Source organism: Gorilla gorilla, chromosome 1, assembly GCF_029281585.2.
Source record: "Gorilla gorilla gorilla isolate KB3781 chromosome 1, NHGRI_mGorGor1-v2.1_pri, whole genome shotgun sequence".
NCBI lineage: Eukaryota > Metazoa > Chordata > Mammalia > Primates > Hominidae > Gorilla > Gorilla gorilla.
This window is the reverse complement of record NC_073224.2, coordinates 26645661-26670503: the sequence shown is the minus strand read 5'-3', so window position 1 is coordinate 26670503 and position 24843 is coordinate 26645661. Positions and strand designations below refer to the sequence as shown.

General features: G+C 41.2%; 1 protein-coding gene across 3 annotated transcripts in view; it reads right to left on the bottom strand.

Moving 5' to 3' along the window:
* Positions 1-387: 387 nt before the first annotated feature.
* RYR2 (ryanodine receptor 2) overlaps positions 388-24843 on the bottom strand; it is a 790171-nt gene continuing 765715 nt past the window's right edge. For all 3 annotated transcript variants that reach the window (XM_063708024.1, XM_063708025.1, XM_063708026.1), the window contains 5 exons: positions 15812-15968; positions 5949-6013; positions 3758-3858; positions 2823-2874; positions 388-1821 (listed from right to left, as the gene is read on the bottom strand). In XM_063708024.1, the coding sequence (XP_063564094.1) occupies positions 1726-1821; positions 2823-2874; positions 3758-3858; positions 5949-6013; positions 15812-15968 (471 nt within the window). In that variant the 3' untranslated portion in view covers positions 388-1725. The remainder of the gene's footprint in view (positions 1822-2822; positions 2875-3757; positions 3859-5948; positions 6014-15811; positions 15969-24843) is intronic.

Sequence of the window (24843 nt, the reverse complement as noted above, 5' to 3'; positions counted from 1 at the left end):
GATTCTCTTTCATATTAAGACAGAAAATGAACTCCTATTATTATAGGAAATGAATTTGCCCTGAGCAAGGAAGAGCTTTCAAAAATGAGAGCTATATAAAAATTAAATAATCTGGGAGATAGCGATCTTTTTTTTCTGTCATTGGAGGTTTTCGAGAGGTCTGGCTGACCCATATAACAGGGAAATGACAGGGGTGGGCCAGGTGCCTGGTGACTCTGAGGCCCCACAATTATATACACAACAGTCTTAGAGGTACCAGGAAATCTGACAGCGTTAAAGGTCTCAGTGCAGTGTTTAGGATTGTCCTATATCCACCTCAAGTTAGAAGCTCAAGATTTTATGAGTCCCAGTTATAAGTTTTAAATGGAGAAAGAAGAGGATGAGAAAGTTAGTTAAATAGTTTAATCAGAGCGGTTTTACAATTCTAAAATTAACAAGCAGACTTGTAATAAAAGAGCTCCAATGTTTGCAAAATGACCTTGTTTCCATTCTGAATCTGACTTTTTAATTGTAAAGGTTAGCATTACATTTAAAAGGACTCAAAATGGAAAAAATGGAGTGATGTATATTATCATCCGTGTTTTGTGATGCAACTGATGAAATCCCTGAATGGATATTGCTTCAGCTTTGATATTAAAAAATGGCCTGACAAGAAGTCCTTAATCAACAAAACTGATCACAGGTGGCTGAAAGAATGAGCAAAACCCAAAACTACTGTCAAGTTCATAATGTATCACATTGTTGGTGGATGACACTGGCTCCAGATATACAATTAAGCCCACGACACTTTATTACTATGAATAATTATCATGAAATTTCTCTCACGTTGATCAACTTGTTTCTGAAGGTTTTCTTTGTTCATTTAAACTTGCATAATAAACATGCAATGAATGGTTTCTTTTGAAAGTGTATTTTTTGCAGTCTTTTTGTTTTCATACAAAGATTTCATAAAGTTGCAATGTTGCATCAGAGCATTACCAAAATAATAGCAGGAGCATATGGGGGCGGAGGGGGGGGGGCAAATGTGAATTTAGCTGAATGAGAAGAGCCTCCTTTTGTCCTGAGACACACCACCCGTTTTTTTTTTTTTTCTTTTTAAGTGCAAACTGCTTTTCTTACCCTCCCCTACCAAAGAAAAGACTAAAGGAAAAAAAAAAAAACCTCACAAAATCAATCTAAGAAAAGAAAGGTCGACATAAAGAAAATAAAGATGTTTTTTCATGCACGTATCTTCTGCATAGCTCAACCCACGTATAGTAAGGCACTATTTCCCTTCGCAACTGGTGTCCATGGCAATCTGTTAAGTGCTACAGTGCTCTGTGACCATTAGACAGTTTCCTTCCAGGATGGTGAAATAAAGAGGCTGGGTGAGTGTGGCTGCCATGTGTCTCTGTGAAGTTCTCGTAGCTCGAGAAGACTCCGGGAGTCTCAGAAGAAAATCTATCTATGGGTGTTATGACAGTGTCCAGAATGGTTTTCTTTCCAGAATTCCTTTTTTTGTCTGAGTATGAATTTAGATTATTCTTCAGTCTTTAGTCTCAAAGTAAATACAAAAGGTGGGGGGAGGAAACAGCTCTTCCGAAACAGAGCTTCGATGCTCCCAGAAAACACACAACGCTGGCAATTCACAAAATCAGCAAAATGTTTCCAAGAGAGCAGAGAAATTGAGAGAGGGAGAGAGAGGGGGGTAGGGTTTTGGTTTTTAGAGGTGATTGGGGTCTGAGTTTAATTTAGCTGGTCTTCATACTGTTTCCGGAAGCAATCCCCTGCTGGGAAAAATTCCCAACACCTTTCTTGATACATCTTCCAGACATAAGATTCCTGCAAAAGTCAAGGAAATGTATTAACATTTTCCCCAAAGTGTGTGCTAACAAAACATAAGGTAGAAACTCAATTCTGTTACCTATATCACACGGAATAGAGAAGTCCACATTAATTTAGATGATGGTTCCTAACTAACTATACCAGACCTTAATGTCTAGTAATAATCTTCATCCTGACCATTATAATGATAAAAATATGTTGGCTGGGCACACTGGCTCAAGCCTATAATCCCAGCATTTTGGGAGGCTGAGGTGGGAGGATCGCTTGAGTTCAGGCATTCAAGACCAGCCTGAGCAACATAATGAGATCTTGTCTGTACTAAAATTAAAAAAAACAACAACAAAAAAAAAGCCAGGTGTGGTGGTGCATGCCTGTAGTTTCAGGTACTTGTGGGGCTAAAACAGGAGGATTTACTGAGCCCAGGAAGTCAAGGCTGTAGTAAGTCCTGATCATGCCACTTGCATTTGGCAAAACAGCAAGACCTTGTCTCAAAAAAATATATATGTATATGTGTGTGTATATATATACATTTATGCTTTTGAGGGTTCTCTTAAAATATCGTATCCTTCAAATTCAAACTACTGACAATCTGCACACTGGTAGACGAATTTCAAATAGCTTAAACACCTTAGGCATTTAATATGCATTGTACATAATACTTTGAAGTTCATTGGAAATCATCTATCTGATTAAACAATCAAGGACATTATGCAATAATTAAGAACTCAATTTTTCAAAATAATGGAATTCAAAACTCAAATCCAGCATTTTCAGTTAGTAAAAGCTTATTGTGTTACATAAACTTAGTATAGAATTCTACCTTAACAAAGGCAATTTTTTCCATACTCATTCAACATAACAGGAACTTTACATCAAGATACCACAACTAATATCTGAAAGTAATTCCGTGCCTCACTGTTTAATGCACACATTTTGTTCTGATATTTAGAGCTTCTCTATCATTTCTTTCAGAAGATGACATGTAATAATTTACCTACCTGTCCTGTGTGTTCTGTTTCATCTTTGTTTATAAGATACATCAGAAAAAACCTACAGATACAGAGAAACTGATCAGAAATGAACGGTATGGAAATATTAGGATAAACAGGGCATATTTAGATAAATTGTATGGTTGCAATCAATTATGGCCAGCACAGAGAAAATGCCACATGCAAATTTTTGGAAAAATTAGTGTACCAGAAAGAGGAAAGGCTGTGGACCTGACTTTTCTGATCTGTTGCTATTTGACCCTAGAGGCTTCAAGTTAGGAATATACACACTGGTCAGAATCAAATCAACACTGATGAATTAGAACTGAAGACTAGCTTAATGAGAAGTTTTAATTTACTGATCAAGTTCCACTGAGTATAGTTAAGCCAATTTTTTTCCCCTATAATGCTACTTGGCATCTCTTCTGTTTGATACTAAAATTGGGTCTGAAAATGAGTAAGAATAGCATTTTACCAAACTATACTTTTGGCTAATCTCAAGTAATGGAAAGATTTCTATGGATTAATATTTTTATAAATGCAGCTTTTAAGTTGGTATCCAACAGTGCCTGACGAGATCTGAAAGTCCTCTTAAGATCTGTAAGAAGAAAAACAGAGACTCGCATCTCCCTAGGAAGCAGCCTAAGAATTCCTATCTAAAATGAGAAACATGACCAAGACTCCCACAGAGGCCCTGCTCCTCCCTGTCTACCTCTTCATTTCAAGTTCTAGAAAGCATCACTTACATGAAGAGCTGCAACTTAACCTCTTAAGTCAACCTACTCCAGAGGAAAAGCGAGCCATTAGCTGTTGGTCTTTCTTTTAAAGTATCTGCAGCAATTGTTTTTTAAACAATAAACGAAAACTTCCTCTCTATTCTGAGATGGGCAGGGACCAGTGGCGTCTACTGGAGAGGTGGAAGATTCTGAAACGGGCACACTCACAAGTAATTAGCCAAGTTGTGCTCCTGTAAAGTGTGGGTTTCAAAGCCATGTGGCACTGTGTCGAAGTAATCATTGCCTATCCCACAGATGAAGCATTTGGTCTAGAAAACAAAGGGAAATATTAACGTCAGACTTCAGAAAGCAAGACAAAAGGAAAACACAACTCGCCATGTAGGGGCAGCTATTATTTGGTTCACTCAATACACGTCAAAGATCATCACATGGAGGCTGTGCCAAGCCCACGAATATAAATGGAACTGTCGCTGTAACTATATCTTGGTGTTGGCTTAAATGACACAGGTACCAGCAGCAAGAAGTAGCAGACGCAGACAGGGAACAAGATGATGATGATGATGATGATGGCTGAAAAGCAACGTCTCTTCCTTTCTCTAGCCTAGGTGAAAATGTCCAGGCTTAGTGATCAACTCTTGTTCATGACATTGACTAAAGTTATCTAAGCAGGATTAACTGTGTCTTCAACTGAAACTACAAACTTAGTACCCACCCAAACAAAGTCGGATGACCAAGCGGGAATAGGTACAGATTACTTTCCTTTAGAAAAGGCCAAATCAAATACCAAGCTATGAGACATCCCATCTACAGTTTAGCAAGGGTCTTCCAGGTGCTGTGCTAGGTACAGAATTAGCCAGTGGATGCGAATGGAGAACAACTTTCCACACGAGGGACCAGGTTCCTGGTCCTCTTGGTTCCACCTTCTCTGGACCACGCCTCTCCTAAGCACCCTGTAGAGGGGCACCTGCTTAGGTCTGCCCCTTGCAGACAGGCCTGGTCCACAAAACCCAAGGAGAAGCAATGTATTCAATAATTGTCTCATGTGACTCTGGTGCTCATCTTTCCCTGTCAGTTGTAAGCTGTTTTATGCCATCTGAAGCATGTTTATGAGGCCCTGTATTTTAGGAACTACAATCAAGATGATTATAATAGTGTATAAAATTCTTCCTGCCTTACTGGTCAACAACTGCTGACAGCTGATAGGTCACATTGAGCAACTGGGGAGAACAATTGATCTGGTCTTCATACCACTCCAATGATGTCTCTTAAATTGAAGTGGCTCAAATCACACTCATCGGCTTTACCGATGAACCTGTTCTTCCTCTGGGTTACCTAGGTCAGCTAACTATGCCACCATCCATCTGGTGGCTAATGCCTGAAGCCTGGATATCCCCTTGCTTGCTCCATCTTCTCCATTTGGTCAATCACCAAGTCCCTCACTGAGGATGCAGAAACTAGATGGATTCAGGCAGTACTTGCCCAACTCCCATGTGACACCTCTAGCAAAAGCTTCAGAATCTCCCACCTGGAAAATGCTGACAGCCCACTTCCCTGTCCCTGTTCTTGCCAGTTTCTACTTCATGCCTCACATTTTAAACCATAGTTATCTTTTTAAAATGCAAATCTGATCATCTGGCTGCTCTGCTTAAAGCCCTTTTCTTGCTTCCCACAGCCCATATATTAAACTGTAAATTTCTCAAATGAGTGATTATATTCTTCATTCACTGGTATTCCTCTCCAGCCTCATCATCAGAATTTAATCTGCATCTGGTAGCACTGAGGCTGCTAAGAAAAAAACCTGCACATCAACTTCCCTAAAATCAGTCTTGGTATATAATTTCAGGTGGTGATGGGCTCAAAGGTCCCACTGTGAATGGTACCCCTGGAGATGTCCATGGTGTGGGAGAAGGGGTTGGGAGGTTGCCCAAACTGTCCTCCTCTCTCCTTATCAAACCCACAGACTTCCACAGTCTTCAGGCCTCAGCTCAGACATCCCTTCTTCTAGGAAATTCCCTGACCATCCAGGAGTGAATCAGATACCAGCCCTAGAGACCCTACCACTCCAGGGCTTTACTCCCATACAGGACTCACCACACTGCTCTGTAATCATCTATTTACTTGTCATTGAATCTTTGGTTTCAAATGAATAGTCTCTCCACTTCTGGAGGGAAAGGATGGTGTCCTATTGCTGTTTGCATGCATGTGGCGTCCACCACAGTTTCAGCCGACCACGCTGCTCAACTATATGTATTGCTTGAATGGAAAACAGGCCAGTGAAACCACAAGTTGTGCCCTTTCCCCTCCTCCTTCCCACATTCATGATTCTATTGATAAAGGTAGTGAGGAAAACGAGGGCCCAGGACAACAAAGAAGCTGAGTGATGAATGGAGAAGCTTACCTCCATGTCTTCTTTGACTTGTTCCTGTTGGTCTCTTAGTTCTCCAAAAGCATCGATAATTAGACCTGGTGTTAAATAAAAACACAATTTAATCTTTATCAAGCAATGAATAATTCAGTTCCTTGGCTAATCCCCCCAGGGAAAGGGGAGATGTACAACTACCTTGCAAAATGCTCAGAACATGGTAAACGTGACTACAGTATCCGATACTCCTAGGAGAAGGGAGGCGGTGTTCTCTCTTTGGGGACAGAAGTATGTGCAGTTACTGGGACATACACTCACTGAAAAGAGTGTTTAAAATGAAGTGACAGCAGGAAAAACCTTTTGTTAACTTGGCATATACAGATGTTATTACATACTTCATGCTGAAAAAGAGCAGCTGAGATTTATAAGTACAGAAAACTCCACTAATAAGATTTTTCAAGTACTAATGTAGAAATAAAACATCACCACTTAAACGAAGAAATTTGCCTCAAGTCTTTTTTTTTTTTTTTTTTTGAGACGGAGTCTCACTGTCACCCAGGCTGGAGTGCAGTGGCACAATCTCGGCTCACTGCAAGCTCCGCCTCCCGGGTTCACGCCATTCTCCTGCTTCAGCCTCCCCAGCAGCTGGGACTACAGGCACACACTGCCACACCTGGCTAATTTTTGTATTTTTAGGAGAGACAGGGTTTCACCGTGTTAGCCAGGATGGTCTCGATCTCCTGACCTTGTGATCCGCCTGCCTCGGCCTCCCAAAGTGCTGGGATTACAGGCGTGAGCCACTGTGCCCAGTCATTTTTTTTTTTTTTTGAGACAGTCTTGCTCTGTCACCCAGGCTGGAGTGCGGTGGTGCAATCACAGCTCACTGCAGCCTCAACCTCCTGGGCTCAAGCAATCCTCCTGCCTCAGCTTCCCAAGTAGCTGGGATTACAGGTGCACACCACCACACCCTGATAATTTCTGTTTGTACAGACAGGGTTTCGTCTTGTTGACCAGGCTGGTCTCAAACTCCTGGGCTCAAGCGATCCTCTCGCCTCAGCTTCCCAAAGTGGTAGGATTACAGGCATGAGCCATGGTGCCAGGCCCCAAATCACTTTTTTCACAAGTCCCTTATAAGTAAGCTTCCATAATTTCATTGACTGTGACAATCAGAAACACTATGTTGAGCTGTTTTAAGCTCCTTTTCCCTCCTGAGACCTGCTGGCTTCACACTTTCTTCGAAGTTATAACTTTGCCCTCTTAGAAAACACGTTGTTTTTACACTCAATAAGAGCACAATGAATGAATTATGAGTCCCTTAAGCTTGTCCATGGTATTAGACTAAAAAATAGTGTCATTTGATGTCTGTGGAACTTAAAAGAGATTGTCACATTTACAGACATTTAATTCAAGCCAGGATAAATGGGTTAAGCAGAAAAGATAACGTGACTTTTCTGAGAGAGAAAAACACCACACTCCAAGTTGCCCGGAAGTAAAAGGAAGAGCTAGTGGGTCAATACAGCACCGTGGTTGCAAGGGGTCTGGATGCAGATTGCCTGGGTATAGATGGATTCCAGCCCTGTTTAGCTGTGCACTTTGGCCAAGTTCCTTAGACTTATTGTGGCTCAGTTACTTCACACATAAAATAAAAGCACCATTCTCATAAGGTGGTGAAATGGTAAAATTAGTTAATACATGTGCTGGGCAGATAGTAGGTATTCAACAATGATACTATTAATAGCTTTATAATTATTTATAAAGCACTGACTATGCATCAAGTATTATACTGGGTACTTGAATGTATGTCCTTTTTTTATTATACTTTAAGTTCTGGGGTACATGTGCAGAACGTGCAGGTTTGTTACACAGGTATACACGTGCTATGGTGGTTTTTGCTGTACCCATCAACTTGTCATCTACATTAGGTATTTCTCCTAATGCTATCCCAACCCCTCAACAAGCCCTGGTGTGTGATGCCCCCCTGTGTCCATGTGTTACCATTGTTTAACTCCCACTTATGAGTGAGAACATGTGGCGTTTGGTTTTCTGTTCTTGTGTTAGTTTGCTGAGAATGATGGTTTCCAGCTTCATCCACGTCCCTGCAAAGGACATGAACTCATCCTTTTTTATGGCTGCATAGTATTCCATGGTACGTATGTGGCACTTTTTAAAATCTAGTCTATCATTGATGGCCATTTGGGTTGGTTCCAAGTCTTTGCTATTGTGAACAGTGCCCCAATAAACATACGCGTGCATGTGTCTTTATAGTAGAATGATTTATAATTCTTTGGGTATATCCCCAGTAATGAGATTGCTGGGTCAAATGGTATTTCTAGTTCTAGATCCTTGAGGAATCACCACAGTGCCTTCTACAATGGTTGAACTAATTTACACTCCCACAATGTTTACAGTGTTTACAGTGTTCCTATTTCTCCATATCCTCTCCAGCATCTGTTCTTTCCTGACTTTTTAATGATCGCCATTCTAACTGGCATGAGATGGTATCTCACTGTGGTTTTGATTTGCATTTCTTCAATGACCAGTGATGACCTATTTTTCATATGTTTGTTGGCTGCAAAAATGTCGTCTTTTGAGAAGTGTCTGTTCATATCCTTCACCCACTTTTTGATGGGGTTGTTTTATTCTTATGAAGTTGTTTAAGTTCTTTGTAGATTCTGGATATTAGCTGTATATCAGATGGATAGACAGCAAAAAATTTTCTCCCATTCTGTAGGTTGCCTGTTCACTCTGATGATAGTTTCTTTTGCTGCCCAGAAGCTCTTTAGTTTAATTAGATCCCATTTGTCAGTTTTGGCTTTTGTTGCCATTGCTTTTGGTGTTTTAGTCATGAAGTCTTTGCCCACGCCTATGTCCTGAATGGTATTTGCCTAGGATTTTCTGGGGTTTTCATGGTTTTAGGTCTTACGTTTAAGTCTTTAATCCATCTTGAGTTAATTTTTGTATAAGGTGTAATGAAGGGATCCAGTTTCAGCTTTCTGCATATGGCTAGCCAGTTTTCTTAACACAATTTATTAAATAGGGAATCTTTTCCCCAGTGCTTCTTTTTGTCAGGTTTGTCAAAGATCAGATAGTTGTAGATGTGTGGTGTTATTTCTGAGGCCTCTGTTTTGTTCCATTGGTCTATATATCTGTTTTCATACCAATACCATACTCTTTTTGTTACTGTAGCCTTGTAGTATAGTTTGAAGTCAGGTAGTGTGATGCCTCCAGCTGTGTTCTTTCTGCTTAGGATTGTCTTGGCTATGCGGGCTCTTTTTTGGTTCCACATGAAATTTAAAGTAGTTTTTTCCAATTCTGTGAAGAAAGTCAATGGTAGCTTGATGGGGATAGCATTGAATCTATAAATTACTTTGGGCAGTATGGCCATTTTCACAATATTGATTCTTCCTATCCATGAGCATGGAATGTTTTTCCATTTGTTTGTGTCCTCTCTTATTTCCTCAAGTGGTAGTTTGTAGTTCTCCTTGAAGAGGTCCTTCACATCCCTTGAAAGTTGTATTCCTAGGTATTCTCTTTGTAGCAACTGTGAATGGGTGTTCACTCACAATTTGGCTGTTTGTCTATTATTGGTGTATAGGAATGCTTGTGATTTTTGCACATTGATTTTGTATCCTGAGACTTTGCTGAAGTTGCTTATCAGTATAAGGAAATTTGGGGCTGAGATGATGGGGTTTTCTAAATATACAATCATGTCATCTGCAGACAATTTGACTTCCTTTCTTCCTAATTGAATACCCTTTATTTCTTTGTTTTGCCTGATTGCCCTGGCCAGGACTCCAACACTATGTTGAATAGGAGTGGTGAGAGAGGGCATTCTTGTCTTGTGCCAGTTTTCAAAGGGAATGCTTCCAGTTTTTGGCCATTCAGTATGATATTGGCTGTGGGTTTGTCATAGATAGCTCTTATTACTTTCAGATACCTTCCATCAATACCTAGGTTTATTGAGTTTTTAGCATGAAGGGCTGTTGAATTTTGTCAAAGGCCTTTTCTGCATGTATTGAGATAATCATGTGGTTTTTGTCATTGGTTCTGTTTATGTGATGGATTACGTTTATTGATTTGCATATGTTGAACCAGCCTTGCATCCCAGGGATGAAGCCTACTTGATCATGGTGGATAAGCTTTTTGAGGTGCTGCTGGATTTGGTTTGCCAGTAATTTATTGAGGATTTTTGCATCGATGTTCATCAGGGATATTGGCCTGAAATTTTCTTTTTTTGTTGTGTCTCTGCCAGGTTTTGGTATCAGGATGATTCTGGCCTCATAATATGAGTTAGGGAGAATTCCCTCTTTTTCTATTGTTGGGAATAGTTTCAGAAGGAATGGTACCAGCTCCTTTTTGTACCTCTGGTAGAATTCAGCTGTGAATCTGTCTGGTCCTGGACTTTTTTGGTTGGTAGGCTATTAATTACTGCCTCAATTTCAGAACTTGTTATTGATCTATTCAGGGATTCAACTTCTTCCTGGTTTAGTCTTGGGAGGGTGTATGTGTCCAGGAGTTTATCCATTTCTTCTAGATTTTCTAGTTTATTTGTGTACAGGTGTCTACAGTATTCTCTGATGGTAGTTTGTATATCTGTGGGATCGGTGGTGATATCCCCTTTATAATTTTTTATTGCATCTATTTGATTCTTCTCTTTTCTTCTTTATTAGTCTGGCTAGCAGTCTATCTGTTTTGTTGATCTTTTCAAAACACCAGCTCCTGGATTCACTGATTTTTTTGAAGGGTTTTTCGTTTCTCTATCTCCTTCGGTTCTGCACTGATCTTAGTTATTTCTTGTCTTCTGCTAGGTTTTGAATTTGTTTGCTCTTGCTTCTTTAGTTTTTTTAATTATGATGTTAGGGTGTCAATTTTAGATCTTTCCTGCTTTCTCTTGTGGGCATTTAGTGCTATAAGTTTCCCTCTACACACTACTTTAAATGTGTCCCAGAGATTCTGGTACGTTGTGTCTTTGTTCTCATCAGTTTCAAAGAACATCTTTATTTCTGCCTTAATTTTGTTACTTACCCAGTAGTCTTCAGGAGCAGGTTGTTCAGTTTCCATGTAGTTGTGCAGTTTTAAGTGAGTTTCTTAATCCTGAGTTCTAATTTGATTGCACTGTGGTCTGAGAAACTCTGTTATGATTTCCATTCTTTTGCAGTTGCTGAGGAGCATTTTACTTCCAATTATGTGGTCAATTTTAGAATAAGTGTGAATTGGTGCTGAGAAGAATGTATATTCTGTTGATTTGGGGTGGAGAGTTCTGTAGATGTCTGTTAGGTCTGCTTGGTCCAGAGCTGAGTTCAAGTCCTGGATATCCTTGTTAATTTTCTCTCATTGATCTGTCTAATATTGACAGTGTGGTGTTAAAGTCTTCCACTATTATTTTGGGGAGTCTAAGTCTCTTTGTAGGTCTCTAAGAACTTGCTTTATGAATCTGGGTGTTCCTGTATTGGGTGCATATATATTTAGGATAGTTAGCTCTTCTTGTTGCATTGATCCCTTTACCATTATGTAATGCCCTTGTCTCTTTTGATCTTCGCTGGGTTAAAGTCTGTTTTATCAGAGACTAGAATTGCAATCCCTGCTTTTTTTTTTTTTTTTTTTTGCTTTCCATTTGCTTGGTAAATATTCCTCAGTCCCTTTATTTTAAGCCCATGTGTGTCTTTGCACATGAGATGGGTCTCCTGAATACAGCACATTAATGGGTCTTGACTCTTTATCCAATTTGCCAGTCTGTGTCTTTTAATTTGGGCATTTAGCCTGTTTACATTTAAGGTTAATATTGTTATGTGTGAATTTGATCCTGTCATTATGATGCCAGCTGGTTATTTTGCCCATTAGTTGATGCAGTTTCTTCATAGTGTCAATGGTCTTTACTATCTGGTATGTTTTTGCAGTGGCTGGTACCGGTTGTTCCTTTCCATGTTTAATGCTTCCTTCAGGAGCTCTTGTAAGACAGGCCTGGTGGTGACAAAATCTCTCAGCATTTGCTTGTCTGTAAAGGATTTTATTACTCCTTCGCTTATGAAGCTTAGTTTGGCTGGATGTGAAATTCTGAGTTGAATATTCTTTCCTTTAAGAATGTTGAATATTTGCCCCCACTCTCTTCTGGCTTGTAGAGTTTCTACAGTGAGATCTGCTGTTAGTCTGATGTGTTTCCCTTTGTCGGTAACCTGACCTTTCTCTCTGGCTGCCCTTAATTAACATTTTTTCCTTCATTTCAACCTTGGTGAATCTGACGATTATGTGTCTTGGGGTTGCTCTTCTCTAGGAGTATCTTTGTGGTGTTCTCTGGATTCCCTGAATTTGAATGTTGGTCTGCCTTGCTAGGTTGGGGAAGTTCTCCTGGATGATATCCTGAAGAGTGTTTTCCAACTTGGTTCCATTCTCCCATCACTTTCAGGTACACCAATCAAACGTATATTTGGTCTTTTCACATAGTCCCACATTTCCTGGAGGCTTTGTTCATTTCTTTTCACTCTTTTTTCTCTAATCTTGTCTTCTCACCTTATTTCATTGAGGTCACCTTCAATCTCTGATATCCTTTCCTTCTGCTCGATTGATTCGGCTATTGCTACTTGTATATGCTTCACGAAGTTCTTGTGCTGTGTTTTTCAGCTCCATCAGGTCATTTATGTTCTCCTCTAAACTGGTTATTCTAGTTAGCAATTCATCTAACTTTTTTTCAAAGTTCTCAGCTTCCTTGCAGTGGGTTAGAACATGCTCCTTTAGCTCAGAGGAGTTTGTTATTACCCACCTTCTGAAGCTTACTTCTGTCAATTTGTCAAACTCATTTTCCGTCCAGTTTTGTTCCCTTGCTGGCGAGGAGTTGTGATACTTTGGAGGAGAGGAGGTGTTCCAGTTTTTGGAATTTTCAGTCTTTTTGCGCTGGTTTCTCCCCATCTTCATGGATTTATCTATCTTTAGTCTTTGATATTGGTGACCTTTGGATGGAGTCTCTGAGTGGACGTCCTTTTTGTTGATGTTGATACTATTCCTTTCTGTTTGTTAGTTTTCCTTCTTTTTTTTTTTTTTGAGACGGAGTCTGGCTCTGTCGCCCAGGCTGGAGTGCAGTGGCGCAATCTCAGCTCACTGCAAGCTCCGCCTCCCGGGTTCACGCCATTCTCCTGCCTCAGCCTCCCGAGTAGCTGGGACTACAGGCGCCCGCCACCACGCCCGGCTAATTTTTTTTTTTTTTTTTTTGTATTTTTAGTAGAGACGGGGTTTCACCATGTTAGCCAGGATGGTGTCGATCTCCTGACCTCGTGATCCGCCCGCCTCGGCCTCCCAAAGTGCTGGGATTACAGGCGTGAGCCACCGCGCCCGGCCTAGTTTTCCTTCTAATAGACCCCTCTGCTGCAGGTCTGCTGGAGTTTGCTGGAGGTCCACTCCAGACCCTGTTTGCCTGGGTATCACCAGTGAAGGTTGCAGAACAGCAAAGACTGCTGCCTGTTCCTTCCTCTGGAAGCTTCCTCCCAGAGGGGCACCCACCAAATATCAGCCAGAGCTCTCCTGTATAAGGTGTCTGTCGGCCCCTACTGGGAGGTATCTCCCAGTCAGGATACATGGGGGTCAGGGACCCACTTCAGGAGGCAGTCTTTCCCTTATTAGAGCTCAAACACTGTGCTGGGAGATCTGCTGCTCTCCTCATAGCTGTCAGGCAGGGACGTTTAAGTCTACTGAAGCTGTACCCACAGCCACCCCTTTCCCCAGGTGCTCTGTCCCAAGGAGATGAGGGTTTTATCTATAAGTAAGTGACTAGGATTGCTGCCTTTTTTTTCCAGAGATGACCTGCCCAGAGAGGAGGAATCTAGAGAGGCAGTCTGGCTGCAGTGGCCTTGCTGAGCTGCAGTGGGCTCCACCCAGTTCGAACCTCCCAGTGGCTTTGTTTACATTGTGAGGGTAAAACTGCCTACTCATGCCTCAGCAATGGCAGATGCCCCTCCCTCCACCAAGCTGGAGCATCCCAGGTCAACCTCAGACCACTGTGCTGGCAGCAAGAATTTCAAGCCAGTGGATCTTCACTTGCTGGGCTCCATGGGGGTGGGACCCGCCAAGCCAGACCACTTGGCTCCCTGGTTTCAGCCCCCTTTCCAGGCGAGTGAATGGTTCTGTCTCGCTGGCATCCCAGGTGCCACTGGTATATTGAAAAAACTTCTGCAGCTAGCTTGCTGCCTTCCCAAACAGCCAGCCAGTTTTGTGCTTGAAACCCAGGGCCCTGGTGGCATAGGCAGTGGAGGGAATGTCCTGGTCTGCTGGTTGCGAAGACCATGGGAAAAGCATGGTATCTGGGCTGGAGTGCACCATTCCTCCTGGTACAGTCTCTCAGTTTCCCTTGGCTAGGGGAGGGAAATCCCCCAACCCCTTGTGCTTCCTGGGTGAGATGACACCCCACCCTGCTTCTGCTCACCCTCTGTGGGCTGCACCCACTGTCCAACCAGTCCCAGTGAGATGAACTGGGTACCTCAGTTGGGAATGCAGAAATCACCCACCTTCTGCGTCAGTCTCACTGGGAGCTGCAGACCGGAGCTGTTCCTATTTGGCCATCTTGCCAGCTACCCTCCCTCCCCCACCTTTTTTTTTTTTTTTTTTTTGAGACGGAGTTTTGCTCTTGTCACCCGGGCTAGAGTGCAATGGTGCAATCTCTGCTCACTGCAACCTCCTCCTCCTGGGTTCAAGTGATTCTTCTGCCTCAGTCTCCTGAGTAGCTGGGATTATAGGTTCACACCACCATACCAGGCTACTTTTTGTATTTTTAGTAGAGACAAGGTTTCACCACATTGGCCAGGCTGGTCTTGAACTCCAGACCTCAAGTGATCCACCCACCTCAGTCTCTCAAAGTGTTGTGATTACAGGCGTGAGCCCCTGCGCCTGGCCTGTATGTCATTTTAAAAAATCTCAACAGGCCGGGCGCGGTGGCTCACGCCTGTAATCCCAGCACTTTGGGAGGCCGAGGCGGGTGGATCACGAGGTCAGGAGATCGAGACCATCCTGGCTAACACGGTGAAACCCCGTCTCTACTAAAAATTCTAAAAATTAGCCGGGCGTGGTGGCGGGCGCCTGTAGTCCCAGCTACTCGGGAGGCTGAGGCAGGAGAATGGCATGAACCCAGGAGGCGGAGCTTGCAGTGAGCCGAGATCGCGCCACTGCACTCCAGCCTGGGCGACAGAGCGAGACTCCGCCTCAAAAAAAAAAAAAAAAAAAAAATCTCAACAACCATAGGGCTTAAAAGTTTTTGTTGTTGTTGTTGTTGGGTTTGAGTGTGTGTTTTGAAATGGAGTTTCGCTCTTGTTGCCCAGGCTGGAGTGCAATGATGTGATCTTGGCTCACTGCAACCTCCACCTCCCGGGTTCAAGCAATTCTCCTGCCTCAGACTCCCAGGTAGCTGGGATTACAGCTGTGTGCCACCACACCTGGCTAGTTTTGTATTTTTAGTAGAGATGGGGTTTTACCATGTTGGTCAGGCTGGTCTCGAGCTCCTGACCTCAAGTGATCCATCCCCCTTCAGCCTCCCAAAGTGCTTGGATTACAGGCATGAGCCACCGCACACAGCTGGCTTAGAAGTTTAAAGGGTTAAATGGCTCACCCACCCAAGATTGTAAAGCTGGGGTTCATGAGTCTGAAACCCAGAGGTGAGAATCAAACCAAGGAAAGTGCCTTTTCCATTATGTTATTTGAAAGAAGACAAAATAACACTGTATCTTCCCTTCACACCAGGGTTCCATACTGCTTTGTATTTCCCCTGGTAGATTGCATGATGAAGAAATACTGGAAGGAAAAGTTTGATTTGGCTTTGCCAGGAAACACTTGACGTCATTTACCCTACCTTGAATATTAACTTCAGCAACATGTGGCTCAAATTCTAGATGTTCATCAGCTTCAGTGAGGATGATATTTACCTTGTATTATGGCCAAGAGAATGACAATAACAAAGAAGAAGAAAGTGATGTCAAAGATGATTCGATAGATCTCATATTCATCTCCTGCTGGGTCTTCGATTTCATCCCCGATCCCTCCTCCAGCACGAACTCCAACATACATGTGGAACATATAGCACTGGAAAAAAGACATGGTATCACTTCTTGGAGGGACATTACCCTTTTTTTTTTTCTCGACAAACCCGAGTTATCTCTGTAGTTCCTAATCCTCACTCTGGAAATGAGAATTTTTGCATTCTATATTGCCTCTTTTTGTTTCAGTATTTCTAGTTGTGAAGAAAACATTTGGCTTTTGCATGTTGCTGTCTTTTAAACAAAAGTGTATACTGTATACTCCGCCTAGCACTTTCTCTCTCACTTTGGAGAAAATGGAAAAATTTCTAGCATCTTGTATCTAGTATGTTGGCTCTGAACCATCTGTGCTAATGAGGTAATCATATTACGAACACATTAAGGGACATACAACTATATTGTATTGTTTGGTTATTTTGGACATAACAGACATTGGAAAGGTCAGGTAATAAGATGGAATCTTAGAAATTAAGCTAGAAGAAAACATACTAACACCTTTCCCTCACACAGTATATATGAAATATGATGCTGAAATTCTTTTCTACTTTAATATCTAGAATACAAAAGAGAGGAGACCTGAGGAGGAAATAGCATCTTATTGTTTAAACCCTAAAACATCAAAGCCACCAACAAATACAGCTGCCTGTGCCTACTGCTAAAAAATGAGGGGTTCACTAAAGTGCATTTTAGGGCAGTGTTCTTGGCCTCAGCACCAGTGACATTTTTGGCTGGATAATTCCTTGGGCAGGGGCTATCCTGTGCACTGTATGCTATTTTAAAAAGATCCCTTGATCTCTACCCCTTAGATACCAATAGCACCCTACCTCATAGTGACAATAACAGATATCTCCAGATACCAAATGTCCTGGGGCAGGGGGTGACAAATGAAGTCATGCTGGATTGAGTCACTGGCTTGGAGCATCCAATATTTTATCCTCATTTAAGCTAAGTCCAAACTCCTTTTTCAGGCCCTTGAATTTAGCCACACTCACCTTTCCCAAAAACTTCCCTCTCTGCTCTCTCTGCTCTCCCCATACCTCCTCCAACTGAACTATTCCTGATTCCAGATCTTTGCTCGTACATTCTCCTTCTCTTGCAATAGGCTTTTCCATTCTTACTCCATTTCTACTCATCCTGTAGGGCCTAAATTAATAATCCTTCCTCTGAGATTTTCTTAGACTGTTCCAGATACCCTGACTTAATGGATGTGTCACCCATCAATTCAAAACCTAGTTAGTTGCTGCTGACCAGAATGAAGGGGACAAAAGCCTTAACACAGAAACACCACACTCCTCTGCTTCGCTTCATTTCTGGCCATTGCTTTCCAGTCTCCTTTGCCAAATCTTCCTCATCTCCCTGTAGCTTCATGAACAAATGCCCCAGGACTGGGTTCTTTGAGCTTTTTACTTTTAGGACACTCCCTTGGGGGAACTTTCCCAGTTACATGGCTTTAAGTATCATCTCTGTGCCAATTATACTCATTTCTATTTCCAGCCTGGATCTTTTTCTTGAATTCCACACTTGGGTATCCAGCTTGCTTATTTTTTGGTGTCTATCTCATTCCAGTAGGACTGACTGCATTCCAACAAGAAATGCTTTGGTTATTACTCTGTTGCCAGTGCCTAAAATAACATCCAGCACATGGTAAGTCCTCAAATCATTTGTGGGATGAATGAGGAGCCTTCACTGCCTCAACCCACAGATCTCACATTCTCAGGACACTTTAAAAAGCACAACGTGTAGGCAAAGAGCAGTCAACAAGGTGATATCAAAATGCTCATAGTTCAACTATGAGTTCAACAGCTGATGGATCTGTTAGATGCAGAGGAGAAAAAGTCTCCTGGGTTAGATGGCTGGAATTTAGGGAACAGAATTAAATGTGTCATTTGGAAACGCTTTATCAGTCTGGCATACAAGGATGAGATTGGGCACATTCAGGGTGGTATGGTCATAGACTCAGCCTGGCATATAATAAAGAGCATTGTAAGGCCAGCTCAGCCAGTGCCCACCCAAGATCTGGTCCGGAGGCCAGGTTAGGGGTCTCTTTTACAGAAAGGTCAGGAGATCCTTAGAGCCAGATTAGGCTGATGGGGTCTAAGCCTAACCTCATATCAGAGTCTCCTGGACATGGCAACATTCTGGGTTCCTGGTACTACCTACTGAATCAATCTCTGGAAGTAAAATCTTACAGACCATCCATCACTTAAAAAAATATCCTGAGGCTACTGCTGTAGTTTTTCAAAACTTGGTGCTTGAAACTGTTAACAGTGAATCTGTGAGAAGGGGAAACTCTTTTCACCATATACTCAGGCATACTGTTTGAATTTGTTTTACCACACATTTCTTATTTTTATTAAGAACTGGATTGCTTTTTTCCTTTTTTTTTTTTTTTTTTAGATAGAGTCTCGCTCTGTCTCCCAGGCTAGAGTACAATGGTGCATTCTCTACTCACTGCAACCTCTGCCTTCTGGGTTCAAGCGATTCTCCTGCCTCAGCCTCCCGAGTAGCTGAGATTACAGGTGCCCGCCACCATGCCCAGCTAATTTTTGAATTTTTAGTAGAGATAGGGTTTCACCATGTTGGCCAGGCTGGTCTCAAACTCCTGACCTCAGGTGATCTGCCTGCCTCGGCCTCCCAAACTGCTGGGATTACTGGCGTGAGTCACCGTGCCTAGCCTGGACTGCTTTTCTCCAAATCTGTGTCTTCATATGTATTTAATTGTGACTACAGAAAAACAACAAAGAGTGGTTAACACAGCTTCTTTCCTTTTTAGTTAGACCATCTTTCCCATTGCCCACGTTTCTCTGACTTCACAAGTAGCTTTGTGTTTGCAACTCTCCTCCGGGGATTTCTCTGGGGACTCAGTTTGGATAGTATACCTGGTTCTGGACTGGTACTCCTCCATGTCAAGTTCTGGTCTCTTGGGTCCCCATTCCAATCCCCACAGTGAGCCAACAGTGGATTGTGCAGTTCCCAGTCCAGGTCTTGGAATGTCCTAGCTCTCCATCCCTGCTTCTTTGAGGAACTGCGTGTGACAGCACTAGTGGCTAAGATCACCCAGCAACTGATGGATGAACTGATCATCCATCAGTTCCTCTTGGTGATTCCCGCTGACCAAGACTCTTGGTCTTGCACTTGGGAGTCTTTGGGTCTTGGGTTAAAATTTGGCTTCCCATAGAGGTGTTTGTCTAGGGAAGAGAATGTGCCAACTTGTTGCATTAACTTTTAATGAGTAGCATGTTGGTATTCTGACTCGTACATCAGGCTTATGTAATACTGGTTAATGTGAGTCCGTCCCCAAAAGAATGATTCACTTGTAGTTTCTAGACATGTAATGTTGAAGACAGGACCAAGGAATGAGGCTAAATTACCAAAGAAAATGTCGCCTTCTTTGCAGATCTCTTGTCAGCCATCTAACAATCTTTCCTGGAAATACCCTTCCTCACTGCTCTCCTTCATTTTACATCAGCTTTATGCATTGTGATGAAGGGATTCCAGCAGAGATCAGTAGTGGACTTAACAGTCATGCTGAAAAGAGAGTCTTGTGCATTTGATTATTTAGGCTTAATAAATTACCAAATTTAAAAAGAATAAAATGTACAGTTCACCTGTGGGATGTTGATACTGGTTTTCCCAGCCTCATCTTTTACTACCTGGTCAGCCTTAGACAACTGCATGTAGTTGGCTGTAGTGCTGGAATAGGAGGTATGTGGTGAATAACTTCCAATACATGGCTGTCAGGCTTTCAGCTACCAAATTATCCTGCTGCAACTGAAAATCCTTTTATCCACCTTTCTTTTCATAGAATCAGCCTAAACCTGATAATGAGAGCTGGAGGTGGAAAGAAGTAATGCTGTGAGACAAAAAGATGTGCTTCTTTCAGACAATCTGAGTAATGAGGAAGGAAGGTGCCTGGTCCTACAAAAATTTAGAAGAGGAAGTTGTTGATTTCCAAGATGTTATAGTCTGTGGCTTCCCTCCCTCATCCATCTCCTAAACAGATTCATTCTGAGGTTGATCATAGTTTCTATTGGCTTTAGGGAACACTGAGGGTCAGCTGCTGGTGAAGATCCTTATGAGGCCTTCATCTTGGCAAAAAAAAAAAAAAAGGAGCAGATTATTTGTTGGGAAAGTAGGGTAAAGTAAGTGACAACAATTAAGTGAGGTAATTTAGAACATTTACCTAAGCAAGTTTATTTCCCTAGGAGTGTACTTTTCATCTTAATCACCTGGAAAGCTATTTTTCCCAAAGTGCATAAGTCTTGACACCTTCCCCTGCAGCCTCTGGTTCAGGGGGTTCCTCTCCATCTGAGATGAACATTGTCCTATATGTCAAGTCAGACTCCCTGGCTATCTAGCGACAATCATCTTTCTACCTTGGACTTTACATCATTTTTCACTTTCCCCTCCTACATTCTTGTAGAAGAGGTTCAAATTCTATCAGGATACTGCTGGTTTAATTAGATTCTCAGGCTCACAACATCCTAATCTGGAAAAAAAAAAAAAAAAATCCCCCGTGACTTGTCTATAACACTGCAGCTATGGCGCCCCCTACTGTAAATTATGAAAAACAGGAGGGCGCGTTGCCTATTTGCAAAACCTAAGATGTTCTCTCAGAGCCACAGAAACAACCAGAAACAACAAAGAAACTCAGGATGAAGTGAATAAAATGTGACATGAGTGAGGAAAATTTATCTCAAGAGAGAATATAGACATCGCCCTGTAAAAGGACACGTTCAAGAGACTGTCATAAAGAAAGGATCATCTTTTGAGAACTAAATTAAATAAATTAAATCTTTGTTTCCTATTCTGTGCTGCTTTCTTGCTGGCAGGCTGGTTTTAATAAGCCTGTACTTTGAAAGCGCACTACTGTAAGTGATCAGTTATATTTTACATTTTGTTGGCTTTTTAAAGAAGGCCCTGCACAAGTACTGGTAAGAAGCAAATTAAGTGTTTGGACGCTACAATTGGAATGTCAATCTAGGTAATGTGGCCTCCATTCCTGTGTGGGAGTTTTTAGGGACAATCACTGGGATATGAGCGTGTGTAATGCTACACGGACTCCTGTCTGGTTTGACTGATTGGCAGCAGCACGTCACTGTGAATGAGCTAGGGATGAAAAAGTGGCTTGTGTCTTAGAACTGAGTTTTCTCTTGCAGGGAAGAAACATCTAAGACATATACTCACCCCAGTCAAAGACAAGAGAGTAAGTTTATTGTTATGTGTAGAGATATAAAAACCTACAACAGAGCTGGTCATAAATAGTCTTACTCATGAGGACAGAAATCCCTCAAACTGAAGAAAATCTAGGCTCTAGTTAAGTCCATAGTTCAGAACATCAACAGGCCATATTTCCTCACCGGAACCAAGTTTCTCTGTCTTCTATATTCATGCCCCCATGAAATTGGGCAAAATTAACCAAGTGAAGGCAGTTGTCTTCCCAAGCAAAATTAACAAAAGCAATGGAAATGCATACTGAGAGTGAGGTTCAAAATGTAGTCATTTAAGGATCCTATGATTACAACTTGAATGGGGTCAACTATGACGACTGCATAATAAAAGGAGAGACCAGGATGTTGCTGGGGTCTCCCTGTGGTACAAAAGGAAGATCTAAAGTCACATATTGTTCTCACTACCTGATACAGGTCACTGAATGTCATTATCTGAAATCATTCCTATTTTTCTATTTTTAGCAATTCTCTGAGCATCATACCCTTTAGGAATACATAACCTAAGTAAACTTTCTGCCCTGAGGCTGGCAGATATTGAGATTTATAAATTTTGTCGGGTGTTTGTCCTAGAATAGAACTGAATTTCCTGGAAGTCACTGCAGGCAATGTATCTGCTACTGCTACCTTCTGCACTTCCCTTGTGCCTTGTAGCCTTTCCTGGCCTCCCACTCCCCTCCTGCCTTCAGGGTCACAGGGTAGAAAGGCTCTGAGCACAGCTGATATTAAAGGCAGCATGGAAGAGGAGATGAAGGATCCTTAACACATCTTCAGCCCTAGGCCTGGAATGAATGAATAGGTGTGGGAGGAGGGGGTAAAGTGTTGCATGTTAGTGACTCTGATGGAGAGTCGTCACTAGTAACTGGTCAGTCTTATTGCATTGAATGCAGTTTTCTTACAGTTGCTGTAAGTTAAAAAAAAAAAAAAAAACAACTTATAAATTTTTCTCTGCTTTGTGGTGCGAGAAAAGCAGCAAAAGGAAGGATAGGAGATGGTTTTAAGAAGTGGGCAGGTGGGCCAAATCAGGGGGTGATAGGCAGTCAGGGAGGAGGCTCCAGGCAAGATGCACGAATTATTTGTCCAGCAATTAATCGGAGAAGAAGACTAGCAAATGTAAGTAAATATTACATTTCAGTTATGCCAACTTATGATGACTAAAATGGATCTCAAGTATTAAGGCACTTGATCTATGTCCGTATCAATATCTTCCACCCTGTGGTATCATGTGACATTAATAAGTTATTTTTATTTCCCTGTCTAGTAGCCACCTAAAGCAACTTCTCAATTGCAATATTTGAGCAGTGATGTTGAATCCACTATTTTTGTATAGTATATTAAATGTTCTGTATGCGATAGGAATACTGATCCACAAGGTTTTCCAAAACTTCTGGAATTTCTGGGGCACTCTTTTCTTGCAGTATCCCAGAAAAAAAGAACGAACTTAGCAGAATTTCTAGAAAGGTACTTACCATGCAAATTCCATGAAGGCAGGGACTGTACTTACTCAAGCCTTATCCTTAACAAGTGCCTGGTATAAAAATATCACTACAATTAATAACAGAAGCATGAATGAAGTTACTATCTGTGAGGTAGTGAAGAGTGTCACCTCTTCCTAACTGTGTGACTTATGACAAGTTACTCAAACTCTTGGTAGCTCAGTTTCCTCATCTGTAAAATGGGAATGACAGCAGTGCCAACCTGCAGCAGAAAGTTGTTAGGAGACTACTGAGTTAATATTTGTAAAGCTCTTGAGACAATGCCTGGCACAATATCATTTATAGCCAAGTGCTATATAAGCACTTGACAAATAAAAAAATCTACATTACAAGACTGTGGATTTGTAACTGGGATGGCATTTCTTCCAGTTGAGGAATTAAGTTTATGGATGAACAACCATGAACATCAGAGTCCTTTCAGCTCTGACACTCCGTGTCCTCCAAGTAGGTCACTAGCACGTGGAAATCACAAAGTCACATGTGAAACACCTCAGAATGGCAATCGTGACAGGAAATGTTGAAAATTACAGATGATTTTCACATGAACAATATGATTTGCTCTGCTGTCAACTATGTGTGGACGGATGAGTTGAAAGCTTTTTCCCCCTGCATTCTCCATCAAAAGCATCCCTTTTTGAAGTTCCAAGCCTTCAAAAATTTAATCTTTACCTAAGAAAAGTGAATATTTTTATGTCAGCAAGCTATTATGTACCCCCAATTTTTAACTAACCTTCAATTCATTTGAGAGTTATTTATTCTCAAGATTTTTTCGATTAAAAACAAAGTTGGGAAGAGAACAAAATGCCTAATATTGAAAAGCTAAAGAATGACAATCTTGTCTGAAGATCTCTAAATTAGTAAATAAAAGAATATTTGTTTAAAGGAGAGGAAGGATGGGCAATTCTATATTAATGATCATTTATGATAAAGTTTTAAATACAGAAAAACTTCTTTACACAAATAAGAGATTTGGGCTATAAATAAATGGCTCAAGAACAGGCAGTGGATCAAAACGTAACATCGAGTTTCAGCAGAGCTTCCCTCAACCTCTGTCCTTTAATTCCCTCAGGTCAGCCACCTGTATGTTCTGTTCTCTCCTCCCTGCCAGGAAACAGTCACTGCATGTAGTTATACTAATTTTGGGAATAACTGAAGGCAGATTATATTTTATAACATGGTGGGGAAAAAACTGTCTTAGGCTTTAAAAAAAAAATACCTATGGTAAAAAGAAATAGTATCAATAATTCAGACAGGAGTAAAGTCTATAAAATGAAAAGCAAACAAGTTTCTTTCCCCTGTGATCTATGGTCCTACCCCTGTAGGAATCCTTGTTCACAGTGTCCTATGAATAAATCCCTCCAGAAAAATGTTATGCATATTCCAGCATATCAAAAATATGAATTATTGTGTATATATAATTTCACACAATTAGGATCCTATCATACTGATCCAAGATCTTGTTTTTTTAAATTAAATGTAATTTAATTAAAATGTAATTTATATATCTCTCCATATCTGTATACATGAATTTCTCTCATTTTCAAACAGATGCATACTTGTTATGGATTTATCATAACTGACTTAATCAGGACACTACTAATGATCATTTAGATTATTCCTAGCTTGTGAGGGCAGCTAATGTTCTTGAACATACAGAGGCTTGTTTGTGAGTAAACCTTTAGGTAAATTACTAGCAGTGGAATTAATAGGTCAAAGGATATATATACTTAAAAATTTGATAGGTATCACAAAACTTCTCTAAAATTGTTGTCAATTCAAATTCCCAACCAGAGTCATGAAAATGCTGATTTTTCCCATCAATTCACCAACTGTGGATTTTAACAAACGTGAATACTTTGCAAACCTGATAGGTAAAAAGTGTTTTTTTCATTGTTTTAATTTGCATTTCTTTCACTTTGACAGAGGCTGAGCATCTTTTCAAATTTGCAAGCCCACTGAATTAATTTTACCGTGAATTGTCTGGTCATGTGACTTACTTGTTTTTCTACTGGCTTGTTTCTTATTGATGTGATAAGGACTTGGTAGATTAAGGAAAATGGCCCTTTGTTATGGTGTTAAATATATCTTTCCCAGTTTACCATTTGCCTTTATGACTTTATTTATAGTTGCTCTTTTTTTCAAATAATGTTTATGCTTTCATAGATCCTGAGTTTTACATCATACTCAGACCCTTCTC